The 17,066-nt window shown below is 51.1% G+C and overlaps 5 protein-coding genes across 5 annotated transcripts; 2 read left to right on the top strand and 3 right to left on the bottom strand.

Moving 5' to 3' along the window:
* Nucleotides 1–18: 18 nt before the first annotated feature.
* Nucleotides 19–1,122, top strand: M438DRAFT_323394 (PQ loop repeat protein; the record flags this gene model as incomplete). Its single annotated transcript, XM_029903008.1, has 3 exons — nucleotides 19–114; nucleotides 177–194; nucleotides 334–1,122. Exons 1-3 carry the CDS (start codon nucleotides 70–72, stop codon nucleotides 1,120–1,122), a joined length of 852 nt encoding a protein of 283 aa, XP_029758076.1. The 5' UTR covers nucleotides 19–69.
* On the bottom strand, nucleotides 994–2,947 carry M438DRAFT_347619 (uncharacterized protein). The gene has a single exon (XM_029905942.1). It carries the CDS (start codon nucleotides 2,782–2,784, stop codon nucleotides 1,204–1,206), a length of 1,581 nt encoding a protein of 526 aa, XP_029758077.1. The 5' UTR covers nucleotides 2,785–2,947; the 3' UTR covers nucleotides 994–1,203.
* Nucleotides 2,948–3,072: 125 nt separating this feature from the next.
* M438DRAFT_398854 (uncharacterized protein) lies at nucleotides 3,073–6,392 on the top strand. The gene is made up of 2 exons (XM_029909384.1): nucleotides 3,073–3,900; nucleotides 3,951–6,392. Exons 1-2 carry the CDS (start codon nucleotides 3,314–3,316, stop codon nucleotides 6,157–6,159), a joined length of 2,796 nt encoding a protein of 931 aa, XP_029758078.1. The 5' UTR covers nucleotides 3,073–3,313; the 3' UTR covers nucleotides 6,160–6,392.
* Nucleotides 6,393–7,595: 1,203 nt separating this feature from the next.
* On the bottom strand, nucleotides 7,596–12,933 carry M438DRAFT_357419 (type II DNA topoisomerase; the record flags this gene model as incomplete). Its single annotated transcript, XM_029907170.1, has 2 exons — nucleotides 7,596–12,797; nucleotides 12,856–12,933. The coding sequence occupies 2 exons, from the start codon at nucleotides 12,931–12,933 to the stop codon at nucleotides 7,596–7,598; spliced, it is 5,280 nt and encodes a 1,759-aa protein (XP_029758079.1).
* Nucleotides 12,934–13,788: 855 nt separating this feature from the next.
* On the bottom strand, nucleotides 13,789–14,430 carry M438DRAFT_278784 (uncharacterized protein; the record flags this gene model as incomplete). The annotated part of the gene is made up of 1 exon (XM_029901028.1): nucleotides 13,789–14,430. One exon carries the CDS (start codon nucleotides 14,428–14,430, stop codon nucleotides 13,789–13,791), a length of 642 nt encoding a protein of 213 aa, XP_029758080.1.
* Nucleotides 14,431–17,066: the final 2,636 nt, after the last annotated feature.

Here is a 17,066-nt window from a genome sequence, read left to right on the forward strand (position 1 = left end):
TACTGTGACTTTCCTATACTTTTCACATCATTGAGTACATTTCAATCCGGTATCCATTCTGTATCCATCATGGATGTTCCTGTAGCTGCCAATGTGCTCGGCACTCTCGGAGCTGTACGTCTCTCTAGCTTGCTGCAGTCATCTCTTATAAATTAATCTAATCTCGCGACATGCAGGTGTGCTGGTCTGTTCAAGTACGCTTTTTTCACTCATCTTCCACGAGCTTCCCTCCCATGGTATTACTGTGACTCTGCTCAGACAGGCACCCGTACCATCTGTCACGAGGAAGAAGGCCACGAACGCAAAAGACCACAAGACTAACCACATCCCAAGCTAATCCCCCAGATCATAATAAACCACCGCCGTCACAATGCCACCGGTCTCCAACCCTCCATGATGATGTTCTGGGCATGGGCAGGTGTACCTTTGGGCGTCTACAACATCACCTCCTCCTTCAACATCGCCTTGCAAATCCAACCTCAAATCCTCTCCTTTCTGAGCTTGGCCACCTGGATCCAAGTCTACTATTACGAAAAGAAATGGTCCGTGGCTCGTAGTCTCGCCGTAGTTGTTCCCATTGCGAGCTGCATGGCTGGGATTGAAGTCGCTTTGATCTTTGCGTTGCGCATTGGAGAGGATAAAGGTGTGCAGTGGCCGCGGACGTTGATGGCGGTCTTGGCCGCTCTGTTTCTAGCTTTGGGTGTGCTGGCACATTACTGGGATATTTGCACCCATCGCACCGTCAGAGGTATTTCCTTTACCTTTTGCTCCATCGATGCGCTGGGGGATTTGACTTCGTTGATTTCGGTCTTCTTTCAACCAGAGCTGGATGTTTTGGGCATCGTTATCTATGGGGTTGAGTTGGTGCTTTGGTTGGGGATTTTCGCTTGTGGTGGGTATTATAATTTGAGGCCTTGGTTGCAGGGTAAGATGTCGGCGAGGACGCAGAGGAGGTATGCTGTGGATAATGGGGCTGAGAGCACGGCGGGGGGTGTTTATATGCATGATTTGCCTTCTTCGACGTCGGCGTTTAGGACGTCTTCGGCGAGTGTCGGTGCTGTTGGGTTAAGGGATAGACAGGTGGCTTCTCGTATCACCAATCACACAGCACTGCAGGAATAGAAAATTCAGATGCTCGCTACTTTTCGCTACATATATAGATACATACATGGATTGTCGTTGGAAAGCTTCTAATCAACAACCTCAAATGACTTTTGACTCTCCATCAGCAACAGCATCCACATTGTTGCCCTCGCCTTCGCCCTCTCTCTGCAGTCCCAACAACTTGCCAGCAACAGGGAACCACTCGTCCCCCCACCTCCTGCTGCATTCCTCCAGCGCGCCTCTCCTAATCGCCGCCAAAGTCTGTCCGTGATTTGTTCTGAACAATTCCTCCAGCAGAGTTTCAAGCCCGTCAGCACTGCTGAAACCGAAACCATTGACACCTTCCTTGACCAACTCTTTCCAAGCTTCGAATCGAGACCATCCGATGACAGGCAACCCAGTACCAAACATATCCACCACTTTCATAGGCAAATCCACACCAGAAGATGACGTATGCAATGAGACTCCCAGATCAGCTGAACCGAGCAAAGAAGCGTAATCTTCATTACTCAACCAAGCAGTTTGAATCTTGACGTTAGAAAGTTTCTTCTCCTTGTTAAGTTGCTCGATTTTGTTGAGGTAGTATTGTTTCAGTGGCCCTTTTCCTGTAATAATGGCTAGAATCTTGGGGAAGGTGGGCGACATGGAGATAGTGGCTGAGTAGGCTACGAGAGCGTCAAGAAGAACGGAGAAATCTTCATCGGCGGTCCAGGATGTGGAACTGACGAGGAGTCTGTAGCTTCCATGAGTGATGTGTTTGGCATAGTGCGCAGTGTCGGGAAGTCTGTGCAAGAACTCCTTGCGCTCAGCTGCTGAAAGTGGTTGGAATTGTTCAGCAGGTCTGTCATGGAGAGGAGTGGCCTCGACACCGAAACGCTGCTTCAGAACGCGAGCCATGGCGTTTGTGACTGAGAAATGTGCATCTGCAGCGCGAGCTACGTAGCGCTCGTACATTTCCGATATCCTGACTAGAGGGTGTTTGTTGCCCAGCTTCAATGCGAGAATGGTGTAGCCGAAATTGTGCCAGTCGATGATTAGACGTGTATGACGGATGAAACACATAGCTTGTGCGATTGCCAGAGTAGGAATTGAAGGAGGATTTTGAACCAGCATCCATTTTGTGGCCTTGGTGCGGTAGCCACATGCATGCCAGACCGTTCCAATTTGCCAGAGGACCTTGAGAGGTGCGATGATAGGGAATAACATCTTGTTGGCATTGCGAAGAGCCTCAGGTGGAGGAGCCAAGGGAATGACGGTGACGAAGCGGTTGTTGCGGATCTCGGGCAGCAGCTCAGATTCGAGATAACCGATCAGACTGACGTGGCCTCCAGAAGCTGCTATACTGGCGACGTGATACTGCATGCGAGGGCTTCTCCCGATATCGCCCAGGACCAGAACAGTGACTGAAGCATCTGATTTTATGGACTTGTTGGCACCACGAGTCTTGGTATAATAGGCATATCCAGAGTCTTTGTTCTTCTTGTCATCTTCAGAGAATGATGACTCGTCTATCGAGTTCTGTTGGTGAGGATTGTATGGAGACGGCAGAGTGAGGATAAATCCAGTTACCAGAGTAGATACTGTGACAGCGATTGGAAGAAGGATAGTCCAGAGTAGAGATAGCCATGAACGTCCTGGATGCGGATGCACGCCGCCTTCCTCTATCAATGGTACATCCATGTCGACGACCTTTCCTTGCGAAATTGGGAAGGATGAAGGTCTTGACTTGGAAGAAAAGCAAGATGTTGCAAACTGTCGACGTCACTTTTGTGATATAGCTACACCTACGCAACGAGGCTGTGTTTCATGTGGGCTTCTGCCGTGGTGTGCCAAGGCAGCGGACAGGGCGGTGAACGACGGGCGGAAGATCTGGAGGCGGGACGGAAAGGCTGTTTGATGATTCAGATCAAAGTTTAGGCCAACCCCTGAACCCTCCTCGCTCTCTTAGGCGGGCAATGTGAACAACGTCCATGACATGGGAATCGATAAGCGACAAGGAAGCTGCTGTTGCTAGTTCTTGACTTCCTCTTTGTATTGTACCTATTTTTTTCTCAAGTCGCGACTTGAAGTGAACAAAGACACACAAAGAAGCTTTATTCATACGGCGATGGATACGACCAAGTAAAGTCTTGTTGTCTGCTTCTAATTGATCTCTTGTGATCAGCCACGATATCTTGTCCCACGTTGAGCAACGCACCCGGTGTCCAGGATGACGACAAGTCGACCTTTATCCATGAGCTATGCGCCATCATGGGCATTGAATGACAGCCCCTTTGACGACGACAGCGACAAGCAAAACACAGCGGCAGAGGCATTCGACAGCGGACTCGACTTTGAAGAGACGGACCAATTCAACCCTAATGGCCTCGGTCATGGCGGTCACACACGCACATATTCCTTTGCTGGTCCAAAGTCGCCGATACGGACGCCTGCGAAGCCTTCGTTCAAGGGCCATCTCCGTCAGGGGTCTGGATATGCTCTCTCACCAGTCTCGGCCGCTTTCCCTGAGCACATTCTCGAACACCCCAATGGTAGTCACAGCCCTGCGCGCACCCACACGCACAGCCAGAGCACCCAAAGCGCGCACAGCACACATGGTCACTCTCATGGCCACTCTCATGCGCAATCGCATGACCACGGTCACGACCATTCGCACAGTCATTCCCATGGCCATTCGCACAACCAATCCCACAGCCATGGTCATAGCCACGATCATGGACACGACCACGACCACGGCCACGTACATGCGCCGCCGTCTGCTGCATCTTCTCTAGTTTCAGAAGCGGCTGCCAAGAGGTTCGTCGTGTTCCCCTGTTATCCCATCATCTTTGCTGACTCTTGTACAGCTCGTGGTTCTCCTTCCCTGAAGCCTTGACTGGCCTTCTCATACCTCTGCCATACCTCCTCGCATCTGCCGCCTATTCAACACCGAACACAAATTTCCCTCCACTTTCTGCATACGCACGCCTGCAAGAGTCTGTTCCAGAAGGAAAGAAGATTGAAGATTACACCAACGCACACCATGCATCAAGTTTGTTGCAAGCATGCACTTTGACCTCTGGTACGCTGCTACTGATTGCGATATTGGCGAGCATACGAGCATCAGAAAGAGGCTTGGACAAACGAAAGAGCTCAAATGCTGGTCTGGCAAATCCTGCCTCCTTGACGACAAGCTCCATCGTCAACATGGTGACGAGCACTTTGAAAGTCGGACTGCCGTACTATGCTGCCATCCAGATTGGTGGCATGCGAGTCGGCTTGATCCTGTTGGTAGCACTCGCCTCAAACCTGTCCTGCTCCGACAAGCATTCGCACTCATTACTTGGCTCTCTGACCGCTCGTCCTCTTACGCTGGCTGCAATTGGACTTTGTGTCTTGGGTGATGCCTTTGGTTTGACCGTCTACGCTGATACCTACCATCTCGTAACTGGTTATCTGGCTCTTGCTTTGTCCATCTTCGTATTAAACCCTCCTCTGCCAGCAAATGGCTCATCTACGTCTCCACTCATTGCTACTCATACGGACACTTCGGCCACCTTGTATGCTGGTGTCATTCTCTCCATTCTCACCATAGGAGCTTCCATCATTTTCTCTCTTGCGCCTTCGATTACGCCCCTCTCGATCACCTTCTCTACCTTTTCCATGGCCATTACTGCTGCCTTGGTCCTCTTCGCTCGACCAGCTCATCTCCGCACTCACAAGAAGGCTGGGTTGGCGCTTGGCTGTCTTCTGACCGCCGCTTTATCCTTCCTTTTCTCCCCCAATACTTGGCCCGGTACTTTCTGCAACGGCGCAATTGCCGCTTTGTCCTACGTCGGAGTTCTTTACGACACTTCAACCTCTCACGCCCACTCTCATGAACACAGTCACGCTCATGCTCACGACACTGGGCACGCACACGCCCATGCTGCTGCACATACGCACTGCAATCATCATCATGGCCATCAACATCATACTCACGCCGAGACGTCAGTCTTCACATCTTTCCTCCTGGCACGTTGCCGTCCGGGCTCTCTCTTTCACAGCATTCTTTGCGAACGCGACTCTCGCCGAATTGCTTACTTTACCTGCCTCAACTTTGGTTTCATGCTTGTACAGGCCTTTTATGGATGGGTCAGTGGCTCGCTTGGTCTCTTGAGCGACACTGTTCACATGTTCTTCGATTGCTTGGCACTTGTCATTGGTCTAGGCGCTGCTGTCGCCAGTAAATGGCCCACCAGCCCAGAAATGCCTTTTGGATGGGGCAAGTTGAACGTCCTGGCAGGCTTCGGCAATGGTATCTTCCTCATGCTGGTCAGTGTTGAATTTATCTGGGAAGCTGTCGAAGGGATCATGGAAGGAACTGAGCTGCGCCACGTCGAGGAACTGCTGGTCGTTAGTACTCTCGGCTTCCTGGTCAACATGGTTGGTCTGTTTGCTTTTGGTCACGCCCATCACGGACATGATCACGGACATGATCATTCTCATGGCCATGGTAACGAGAACATGCACGGTATCTACCTTCATGTCGCCGCCGATGCAGGAGGCTCTCTGGCAGTCATCCTCAGCACAATCCTCACACTCTGGAAACCATGGTATCTCTGGGACCCACTCGCAACCATCGTCATTGCCATCCTCATCTTCCTCGCTGCTGTCCCTTTGGTCCGCGATTCTGGCGGTAAACTACTTTTAGTCATACCTGATGAGCTGGAGTACGGACTCAAGAATGCACTGCAAGAGCTCAGTGGCCTTAGAGGCGTTACTGGATATGCAGTACCTAGGTTCTGGGTCGAGGATGAAGCTGGCGACGGACATGATCACGATCACGGCCACAGCCATGACCACGCTGCACACGATCATCACGACCATGACCACCATCACGAACACGAGCACGAAGAAAAGAGAAAGAAGATTTTGGGCGTCATTCACGTCTTTGCCGCACGAGCAGCAGACCCAGAAGACGTCAGAGATCGCGTGGTGCAGTACTTTACCGCTTTGAACATGGATGTCGTGGTCCAAGTCGAGCGAGAAGGAGAAGGAAGATGTTGGTGCGGAGGAGGGTTGAAATCAGGATAGATTCCTCTTTTGCATCACTGGCTACGGGTTTAGGTTTTTTCCTTTGGTTATTGATCACTACGAGCATTTAGCATAGCGAGTTTTGAAATGGAACGAATTGACATTATATTGCCTTCTTCTTTGTGCACTGCAAATCTCACAATGTCCCTAATTGTTAGAAACGCAGGCGCCTTGGAGCCGCGCACTCATTCTGACCGTCATCCTCGCTCTGGTGCATTGGCATTTATATCGTCCACTGTTTCACATCCCCTTTTCTGGTTTATTCGTCAAAATGGCATGAACTCTTTCAACAACAGTCCCTAGGCGTGAAAGAGAGCAGTGCCCATGAACACTATCTCTCGCAAACCTCCCGGAGCAAACTGTCCATCAAAACGTAAGCCTCGTTTCCACGAATCAGTCTTCACAAAGCAAGGAAAGCGAGATCCTCGGACAATTTTTCCGTCACTCCCAGCTCGAATAACACGTCTGATTCCTTCTCAACTGTCAAAATCCAGGATAGTATATATCCAGTCAACTGCACATTTCACCATAAATACAATAGTAACCCTTGTTTTCCCCTATTAGCACTTCCATCCACACTTCCTCTACTTATATCTATCCCAAAAATGCAAAAGATCATTTTTCCACACAACAACAAGTTTCGGTTTCATTGGGAGCAAGCAAGCAAGTACTATTAATCAAGAAAAATTTGGACTCGGCGATTTGCAAAAAAAGCTTTTAAGTGGTTGGGTTTTTCGATGTTTATATATATTGGTCAAAAAATTGCAGAATGCTATTCTCAAAGATCGGGTGGCTGGCAGATGGAAAGGTGATATCGCTGTACTGCTGCTGCTGCTGCTGCTCTACCTAAACACTTTTACCAAACATTCGAATTCTTCTTCGTCCTTTTCATTTGTAGATCAGCAGAGAACAGTACCAAGGATACTCGAGAAAAAAAGCTCTCTAGTGCAAATCTCACTCTTTCGTTATGAGGTTCAAGAACATCCGAGAAGAGAACTGGATAGTCAGCAGCGCTTCAATTTCTCCAAATCTATTTTGTGGAGCCTTTTTGACCTTGACGACCCGGAACACAGATCGACGACCCCTAATTTGATCCGGCTCAGACATGAGTAAAGTTTTTGACTTTCCTTCTTACATGCTCTGCTGGTGAGAGATTGTTCTGTCAACCTTGCTGCGCTCGACTTCCAACTACCGTGATTCACAACAACGAAGGATGGCACAGGATGTTACAGTAACAAATACTCTCGATTGAGAAGGCTAGGAAAGCGACATGCTTCCCCTGAACCATGAAGAGCCCGCGTGATGCCAAAATGAAGAAATACGAAATTGCCGTCTGTTCGACCGCATTAGAAAGGACCAAGCCTTCCTTTCACACCCATGGCCACATAGACCCCTGAACGCCTTCGAACCGTGGGATACACGATCACGCACCGCCCTTACTCGCTATCATCAGCAAAAGTCTCCTCTTCCTCCTCGCTCTCCTCTGCAAACTCCTCGTCCTCCTCACTATCCTCATCGTCAAGCTTGTAACTAGCCTTAGGCTTAGCGGCAGCGGCTCTGCGCGAAGGTCTAGCAGCAGCAGGTTTAGCAACGATCGACTCGTCTCCTTCATCATCGCTAAGAATGCTGTTGGCGAGGTTATCGGCATCGTCATCTTCGTCGTCAGTGTCCAAAGCAGTCTTCTTGCGAAGAGGTGCTTTGGCTACTGGTTTCGCGGCAGCGGTTTTGGCTTGCTTGGCTGCGTAGGCTTTGGCTGCAGGTGAGAGAGTCTTTACTGGTGCGACTGCGGGCTTCTTGGCCTTTGCTGCTGTAGATGCCGTAGGTTTGGTTGCATTAGTGCTCTTGGAGATTGTCTTTAGAGGAGCAGGCTTGCGAGTCGACAACAAGATACTGTCGTCGTCCATGTTCACATCGTCATCGTCTGAGAAGTTATTGGCCTGGGCGATGGGTTTGGCTGGTGTGCCTTTGGCGAGTTCTGCCCAGTCTGTGTCGTCTACAGGTTCGACACTTTCCTTTCTGCCGTGAGAGCTCTTGATACCGTGGCTTGCGCCTGTGCGATGGGCAGAGCTGAGGAGAGAGCGACCTGGAGCTGCGCTGGGGATTTCCTTGACCATTTTGCTGATGTCACCGAGGTCGTCGTCGGACATCTCTTCGTCTGAGTCGGCGGCATACTTGATTGGCTTCTTCGCGGCAGCACGTCCGGCACGAGAAGCAGCGGCAGGCTGAGCGGCGGGCTTCATCTTCGCGGCATCAAACATGTCGACATCTTCTCCAGAGTCGGACTCAATGACTGGCTTTTTCTTGGGTGCGGGCTTCTGAGCAGGTTTCGCCGCAGCCTTGGCAGGTGGCTTCACGTCTTCGTCTTCTTCCTCATCCTCAGTATCAAGGGCTGTCTTCTTTCTAACGACAGGTGCCTTTGCGACTGCCTTTGTAAGGATCGTCTCAATATCGTCGTCAGATTCGGAGTCTGACAAGACGGTCTTTCTCTTTGCAATCGGCTTTGTGATGTTGGAAGGTTCGATAAGACCTGCCTTGACTGCAGGAGGTGCTTCAATAGGCTGTTGCTCGACTCCGTCCACAACGGGGAAGATACCAGGCTTGCTGGACTTGGTGAGGAAATTGTCTAGCAGTCCAGTCGCTCCCTTCGACACTTTTGACTTGAGAGCTGGAGCAGCCCTGGGGGCGGCGGGCTTTGCGGCGGTTTTCGGTTTCTTAGAAACGATGAAATCATCATCGCTGTCGTCGCTATCTTCCGACTTGCGCTTCTTGCTCTTGGCTCCACCGAACCCGAGCTTTGCAGATGTGCGACGGCCCTTGCTCTTTGACTTCTTAGCACGGGTCTCCTCAACTTCCAGCTGGGTGTGCCACTCCTCGAGAAGCTCATCCAAATCTCTGGTCCAGAGATCCTTGGGCGAGAGCTTGATGAGAGCATCGACCTCTGCTTCCTTGTCGCCAATCTGTCTGAGAAGCTTCTCAACACGCTCCTGGGTAAGCGACCAGATGGCCATACCGAGAAGGTAGTCAAAGTCGTTGGCGCCAGGTGCAGGATCTTCAGCATCATCGTCTTCCTCGACGACCTCTTCGAATTCGCCTTGCTTCTTGGCATCTGCCAACTTGGGGATGGGCTTGAAGTTGAGCTTGTGAAGCTCGGCGACAAGGACAGCCTTCTTCTTCTTGGAGACAGTGAGCTTGCCGTCGATGATCATCTGGATGAAGCGCGACTGATTGCTCAGCTTGTCCAGCTCTTTCTGCATCTCGTTGAGAAGGTACTGCTTTCTCTTCTCGTAAAAAGCGAGACGAATGTGGTAGAACTCTTCCATGATGTCCAGAGGAGTCTCATACTTGTGAATACGGCCTTGGCCATCGAATGCCACCAGGTTGGTGGTTGCCATGGTCCTGCTCAACTTGAATTGCTCAATGAGGCCCTTGTCGAGCGAGACCTTCATGCCCTTGTCGTCCAAGGTGATGATGAAGTGAACCTTCTCGGGTGTGTTGTACTCGCTGTAGTCCTTGATGAAAGAGGGAGTCTTCTCAGCCTTGATAATCTCTTCGAGGTGAGCCTTGAAGTCTTGAGTCCAGAAGCGAACAGGCAATTCGGTAACCTCAATCTCGTTATCCTTGTCTGTCTGGGTGACAGTACCAGTGAATCTGAAACGTCCATTGCCAATGTCCTCGACTTCTCCCTTCCAGCCACGGAACCAAGGCTGCATGGGCTTCATGTCAGACTTTGAGCTTCCTGCCATTCTGAGTCTAATATTCTCAATGACATCTTCAGGGTTGTAGTTGGGGATAGAAGTCGACCAACCAGTGCCAATACCATCAGCACCGTTGATGAGAACCATGGGGACAACAGGCACATAGGTCTCAGGCTCGATGGTCTTGCCATCATCAGTGTTGTATGTCAAGAGGGGTTCATCATGCGCGTTGAAGATGCGGCGGGCGAAAGGAGACAGACGGGTGTAAATGTAACGAGCGCTGGCTGCGTCGCTACCACCTTGGAGACGACTACCGAAGTTGCCACTGGGCTCTAGAACGTTGATGTTGTTGGATCCGACAAACGTCTGAGCAAGACCAATAATCGTTTGCTGCAGAGATGCTTCACCGTAAGAGTATGCGGTCAGACCTGAGACTGAACCGGCAAGTTCAACGACCTTGACGTCCTTCTTCAAATTTCTCCTCAGAGCGGTGTACAGAATCTTGCGTTGACCAGGCTTGAATCCATCGACCAGAGAAGGGATTGAACGGAAGTTGTCAGCCATACTGAAGAGGATGAGCTCTTTGTTGATGAAGTCATCGTAGCTGATCTTCTCCTTGCCAGACATGTCGAGGTATGTTCCTGGCACGAAGTTCTGGAGCCACATCTTGCGGTCATCGGCCTTTTTCTTGCTGAAGGCGAGGTCGATTAACTGCTTCTCGTGATCCTGCATGGTGTGGAACTCCTTGAGATGCTTGTCTAGATCGCTAAAGTAGATCTCGGCATCTCTGGTATCCGAAGTTCCCAAACCCTTGTAGTACTTGTGATCCCAGCCCTTATCATGGCCAGGCTCTTGTCTCCAGGCCTCGTACTCAGGCATCGTGAAGAAGTCGCGCTTCGCCTTTGGGAACTTGGGGTCGCCCTTCCAGACCTTGACGATAGGTGTGATGAATTCCAGCAGGAACCCAGGAAGCTTAAGCAAACTGGGAAACTGGACTTGCAAGAAGTTGATCAAAAGACCCTTGATATGACTTCCATCGTGATCCTGATCGGTCATGATCATCAGATGGCCGTAGCGAAGACCCTTGGTATCTGTGTACTCCTTCTTGTGTTGCAGTCCCATAAACTGCTTGATGTTCTGAATTTCTGCGTTCTTCGAAATCTGATCGACTGATGCGTCGCGAACGTTCAACATCTTACCACGCAGAGGGAAGACACCGAATAGATCCTGGTTAACAACAGCTCGTCCAGCAAGTGCAAGCATAGCAGCCGAGTCACCTTCTGTCAAGATGAGAGTACACCTGTGGCCATCCTTGGTACCGGCCTTGTTGGCGTCTGTGAGCTTGGTATTGCTCATGCGAGTGCGGCGGTTACCATCTGACTTCTTCAGGACTTGATCGGCCTTCTGTTGGGCGAAGTGCATGATGTTGTTCACGGCTTCAGTCTTTGCGATATCCTTGAGGAACTTGTCGCCTAGCGTGCACTTGCTACCGAATTGAGAGGCCTTGGTTGTGAGTTGTTCCTTTGTCTGAGAGTTGAAGGCTGGGTTGACAATCAGGCAGTTGACGAAGAGGAAGATGTGGTTACGAATCTGGGCAGGCTTGAGTGTGACACCACCCTTGTTCTTCTTCTTGACAATTTCCAGTAGTTTGTTGATGATTTGATCAGCCACATAGTTGACGTGTGTTCCTCCTGAGGTAGTGGCGATCGAGTTGACGAAAGAAACTTGCTGGAAAGAGCCATCAGAAACAGCGAAACCAATCTCCCAGCGCTCGTTGGGGTTGTCAGTCAGGATGACCTGGTTTTCAACGCCCTCATTGATCAAGCTTTCAGTCTTGATGGCCTTGGTGTACATTTCCATGTATTGCTTGAATTTCGTAATCTTGATGCGAGTGTCGTTCAGCCAGACCTTGACTCCAGGGCAAGTACCAGCCATGTCGTAAACGCGACGCTTGGCCAGAGCCTCGAAGTCGTCGTCCATCTTGTCCATGTTGAACTTTGAGAAGTCCGGGTAGAAAGTGATTCTTGTGTAGTCGTCACTCTTCACCGAGGTAATCTTTGCCTTGTCCTTCTTGGTCATGTTGTCATGCCATGTCTGTGTGTACTTCTTGCCCTGCTTCGAGTCGACTGTCTCCAGAACGAATTTGGTGCTGAAGACGTTACAGAGCTTTGCACCATAACCGTTTCTTCCACCAGTGACCTTCTGCTCATCGTCGTCGTAGTTGGAGGATGTGAGGAGGTGACCAAAAATCATCTCCGGGATGTAAATGCCCTCCTTCTCGTGCATCTCGACTGGGATACCGCGACCGTTATTTCGCACTGAGATTTCTCCCTTCTCGCGATCGATCCAGACCTTGATCTCGTTCATGTTCTTGTCGCGTTGCTTGTTGTCGGCTGCGTTGACCAGGATTTCGTCGAAAATCTTGTAAAGACCAGGTACGTAGCTGATTTCGCGGCTCTCGATGGCCTCGTTCTCCGAGTTGTAGACCCACATCTGTTTCTCGAGGCGTTCGACGGAGCCAATGTATGTGTCAGGACGCTTGATGATGTGCTCGAGCTGAGTGAGCTTCTGGTATTGCGATGTGGCGCTGCCCTTCTTCGGCTTGGGCTGGACCATCTTTTCGTCGCTTGCGCCGTCGATATCCATGGTTGCGCCTTCTGCTGTGAAACTCTCGTTGTCGACTTCTTGTAGCGGCTTGGTTGCCTTCTTCGCTGGTGCTTTCTTGACTGCGGCCTTCTTGGGAGGGGTCTCGGCAAGGAGACTGTCGTCGTCGTGATTGGCCGGATGTGCGTCGTCGTCGGAGTTCTCTTCGTCACTTATCGGTGTCGGCGGCTTCTTTGTGGCGGCCTTCGTCGTCTTGGTAGGTTTGAGAGTGGTTTGTTTCTTGGGAGCTGCTGCTTTGGCCTTGGGTGCAGCTGCCTTCTTTGCAGGAGCAGCCTTCTTCTATTGTTGAAGTAAAGTTAGGGTGTGAAAGTGGAAGGAACGAAGGAACAATACGAACTGCTGGTGCTTTGACTGGTGGTTCAAAGTCACTGCTGGCGTCCATGTTATAGTCGGACTCTGCCATTGAGTCGTCCATTGCGCCGGCTTTTTGGCTGAATAGGTTTACAATATTCAATCAACAATCATCGAAGGGGGTAAGTGAACGATCGAATTATCACTGAAGTATCGTCGTCCTGAGTCGCTGGGCGTATGGTGTCGTCGTCGTCGTTTGGTTGAAAGGAAGGACTCGAAGGGGCAATCACAAGAATTACAATAGCTAAACTGTTTTGTTTACTCCACACCACAACACGTCAAGCACAAATCGCTGCGGCCTTGGCAACTTTCACGACCATCACACGAGAAGTCGCGTCGTCATAAATCGTGGATTAATTGCACAACCATCATTACTATCTATTCTGGAACACAGCTTGTGAAGAGCATTGATAGTTTGTGAAGATGTGTGGTGTTTACTGAAGAAATGCTCTCACTAATCGAAATCCGTTTCTCATGTAATGACCATCGTCGTCAGATGCTCTCGCTTGAGCTTTCATTCGCAGAACATTACAGCAGCAGACCTTGACGGTCACACGCTGCCTGTTAGTTGAACGTGATTTCGAAATGACGTCCCAGAATCCATTCACTCGTGGCTGTGATCTAGCTCTTAATCGAGCTGAAATCGGGAATGGCGGAATGCTCTGGTCAATGTGTTCGCAGCAGTCGAATGTGGCTCGATTGCGAGTCAAATCTGGGTGCCGAGTAACCTGAATATGTTGTTGACAGCCTTGGTAGATGCTAAGGCGATGGTGATCGATTTTGTTCCCAACTGTAGGAGTGTCTCAGGTTTCGAGAGGCAGAAGACCAGCCTGTTTGGTAAGGGTGCTTTCATCTTGCAGGCCTCTGCATGACTTCTGTTAGAAGTAGCCTACTCAACGAGAAGAGGTGTCCAGGTCTTTCAACAGATAACCCCATCATTCTCCACCTCAACCTTGACCTCTTCCTCTCCACCTTTGTTCTTCCTTCTCTTCTCATTCCTCCTCCTCCTCTTCTCCGCCCTCTCCTTTTCCTCCTCCTCCCTCGCAACCTCCAACCTCGTCCCCAAATCCACAGTCTCCTTCGCCTTCTCCTCTTCCCTCTTCCTCTTCAACCATTCCAACCTCTCAACCACATCTTCCAACGTAGCTCTCTTGACTTCTCCACTCTGCCCAGTAGCATACAAATGCTGCTTACTGTTCAAATGCTCCACAAATTGCAAATTATCCTTAAACGTCAAATCACACGCATCACACCAAAACCCCGCCCCCTTGCCTCGTTTCCCCACCGCAGAGCCCGCGGGCACCAACATTGTCTTGCCAATCTGTGCGGAAACATCTAGTCGTGTTCGTCGTGCTTCCGTGTCTCGAGCGTCGGGTGGTGTGGACGCGCGACGGTGGTATTTTTTTCCTGAAATGGCCGCTTCGTATTTGGCTTTTCCTTCTTCTTTGATGCGGGATTCGCGGTCGAGGGCTTTTTGTGCGTATTCTTCGCGGTCCCAAGTTTTGCGGAAGGATGTGTCGCTGGCTGGGGCGCCGCCGTATGCGCCTTTGCGGTCGGCCATGGTTGTTTGTGTGATGTGTTTGGGGCGGATGGAGTGCTGTGCGATTGTGGCTGGGGATGGTCGCTGGAAACAAGAGACACGTAGTGATGGAGTTGACTTTTTGTGGTTGATGGTTTCAAGGTGACGAAGTCGAGGCCGAGCTGAATGGGAGAGACTCTGAGAAAGTGTGGGGAAGCTCAAAGTCAGGGTCATCAAATTTATGATTGTTTGAAGCAACGGCATTGATTCACGATGTGCTGTGCTCAAGAGTAAAATCACATTGACAAGGATGGTTGGGCAAAAGATATGATTGTGCGGTAAAATGGGTTAGTTCTTATGACTCCCACATATTTTCAAAACTTTCTGTAGACCTTCTTTTGGGTCGATTACCAAAATAGACGCCTAGTATCTGTCGTAGCCTCCTCTGCCACGACCACCGCCCCCTCTTCCGCCACGGCCACGATAACCACCGCCGCCGCCTCCATTATGGCCACCTCCATTATTGTAGCCACCGCCTCCATAGCCTCCACCGTTGTTGTTGTAGCCGCCTCCATTGTTGTTATAACCTCCACCGTAACCACCTTGTTGATGTTGAGGAGGGGGAGCAGCCATACCAGGCATCCAGCCCGGAGGAGGAGGTGGAGGCAGACCACCGCCACCACCGCCGTTTCTGCCAAAGTGTGCTGCAGCTTGTGCAGCCAATCCAGGCGGCAGGTTTTGGAAGCCGCCAGGAGGGGGAGGTGCACCATAGCCACCACCACCATTTCCGCGGCCATATCCATCGTTGCGGGGACCACTGTTGTAGCCGCCGCCGCCGCCTCCTCTTCCACCTCTTCCGCCTCTGTAGCCGCCGTTGTTGCCTCCATAGCCGCCACCCGCGCCGTAGTCAATGCGACCGCGACCTGAGCCTTGGTCATAGAGCGGTGCACCACCGAATTGTCTACCTGACTTTTGCGAAGCTTGCCTTGTCGACTCAATATCGCTGTAGTCAAGAACAGGGTTTGGGGGCTTCAAGCCGGGCAACAGCATACTCTTGTGCACGGTATTGGTTGGAGGCATGACGTAGTGTACAGTGATACTCTGGTCATCGTCAACATCCTGGAACGGTGTGGCACCGGGAAGCGGGAACGACAGGGAAGAAGATGGGAGGTATTCCTCGTTCTTCTCAACTTTGCCAGCTAGGCCCTCGGAGACCTGAGGGTTGATGTTGAACTCCGCAGCGCCGGCCTTCTTGGAGTAGAAATTCGTGGCAACATCCTCATACAATGGGTGCTTTGTGCTGAACAACAGTGCATCGTGACCGAAAGCGTTCCGTGATTTCTCATCTTCAGTGAGCAGGGGGTATTTCGTGGCCATAGCATCTAGCAAGCGCTTTGAGTCGATGAAAGGCAAGAGGGCAATTCCCTGCCAGGCAAATTTCTTGCCGTTAAGATCTACCACAAAGTCTACGGGGTAGAAATCCTTGATGTCGGAGTCTTCGTCAGTCATGAGAGGGTGGAAGACTGCAGGCAGAACGTGGTTACTGCGGGCAGGCATGACACCCATGAGTTGTTCGTATGGTCTGAAAGGCTTTCCCTTCTGGAAGTCGAGCTTCATATCCTTGAGATCGACGAAATCAGCTGCGAAAGGAGCGTAGTGGTGAGGGTAGTACCAGGTCCAACTGGCGCATCCTTGGAAGTAGTAGAGCAAGACCCAGGCCAGGCCTTCGACATAGTCGCGGCCAACTTGGTGACGGAAGTCAATATCACCAGCTTTGACGTGGAACTTCTGCTCGTAGTAACGATCGGCATAACCAGGCTCCCAGAGCATGACAGTGTCTTCGGCAGGGCCTTCAGGATCCTTGGCTGGACCGTTCTGGGCCGGATCGGGAGAGTTGCGACCTGGAGTTCCAGCATCGTTGTCCTCGTCGACCTTGCGCTTGCCGAGGACAGAAGCCGGTGAGGTTTGAGCTGAAGTATCAACAGTTTCCATCAGTTGGTCGACAGCATCCTTCTGGGACTCAGCGGGAGCTCCATTCTTCTGAGCAAGAAGCTTCTCCTTCAAGACAGCAGCAGCGCTCTTGTTTGCGACATTGGCTTTGTTAACCACCATATCGTGTGTCATGTAGCGAGGGTCTGAACTTGTTTGGGCGGTACCAGGATTGAAGGTTGGCAGCGCGTTGATATCAGGCACCATTTCACCACGCTTACGGCTACCCATGAAATTTCCTGCGGGCGTAACAGGAGCATCGTCTCCGTTCGGACCACCTCTGCGTGCACGCTTGTTGGCTTGTTGGGCTCTACGCTTTGCAGCAGCTTCCTTGCGCTCCTCGACCTCCTTTCTACGCTTGAAGATGGCATCCTCTTGCTTGGCCAGTCCCTCGAGGATGAGCTGTGCACGAGCAAGATCGACGTGGCCATCCTTGGTGACATAGCCTCCCATGGTGGACATGTTGTCGCGCCAAATGGCAATCAGAGTGTCTATACCCTGTTCGCGGATGTCCAGAGAGGGCAGATGAGGCAAGAAATCGTTGCCGACGAAGAAACACATGAATACCCAGTCGTCCAGGGCACGTTCGAGGTCGAATTTGAAGGGCTGGTTGGGGACACTCATCTCGACAGCCAGGTACTCACGCAGCACTGCGACGTGCAGCCAAATGAAAGGCTTCAAGGGAGCAC

This window comes from Aureobasidium pullulans (genome assembly GCF_000721785.1).
Source record: "Aureobasidium pullulans EXF-150 unplaced genomic scaffold scaffold_16, whole genome shotgun sequence".
NCBI classification, from domain to species: Eukaryota; Fungi; Ascomycota; class Dothideomycetes; order Dothideales; family Saccotheciaceae; genus Aureobasidium; species Aureobasidium pullulans.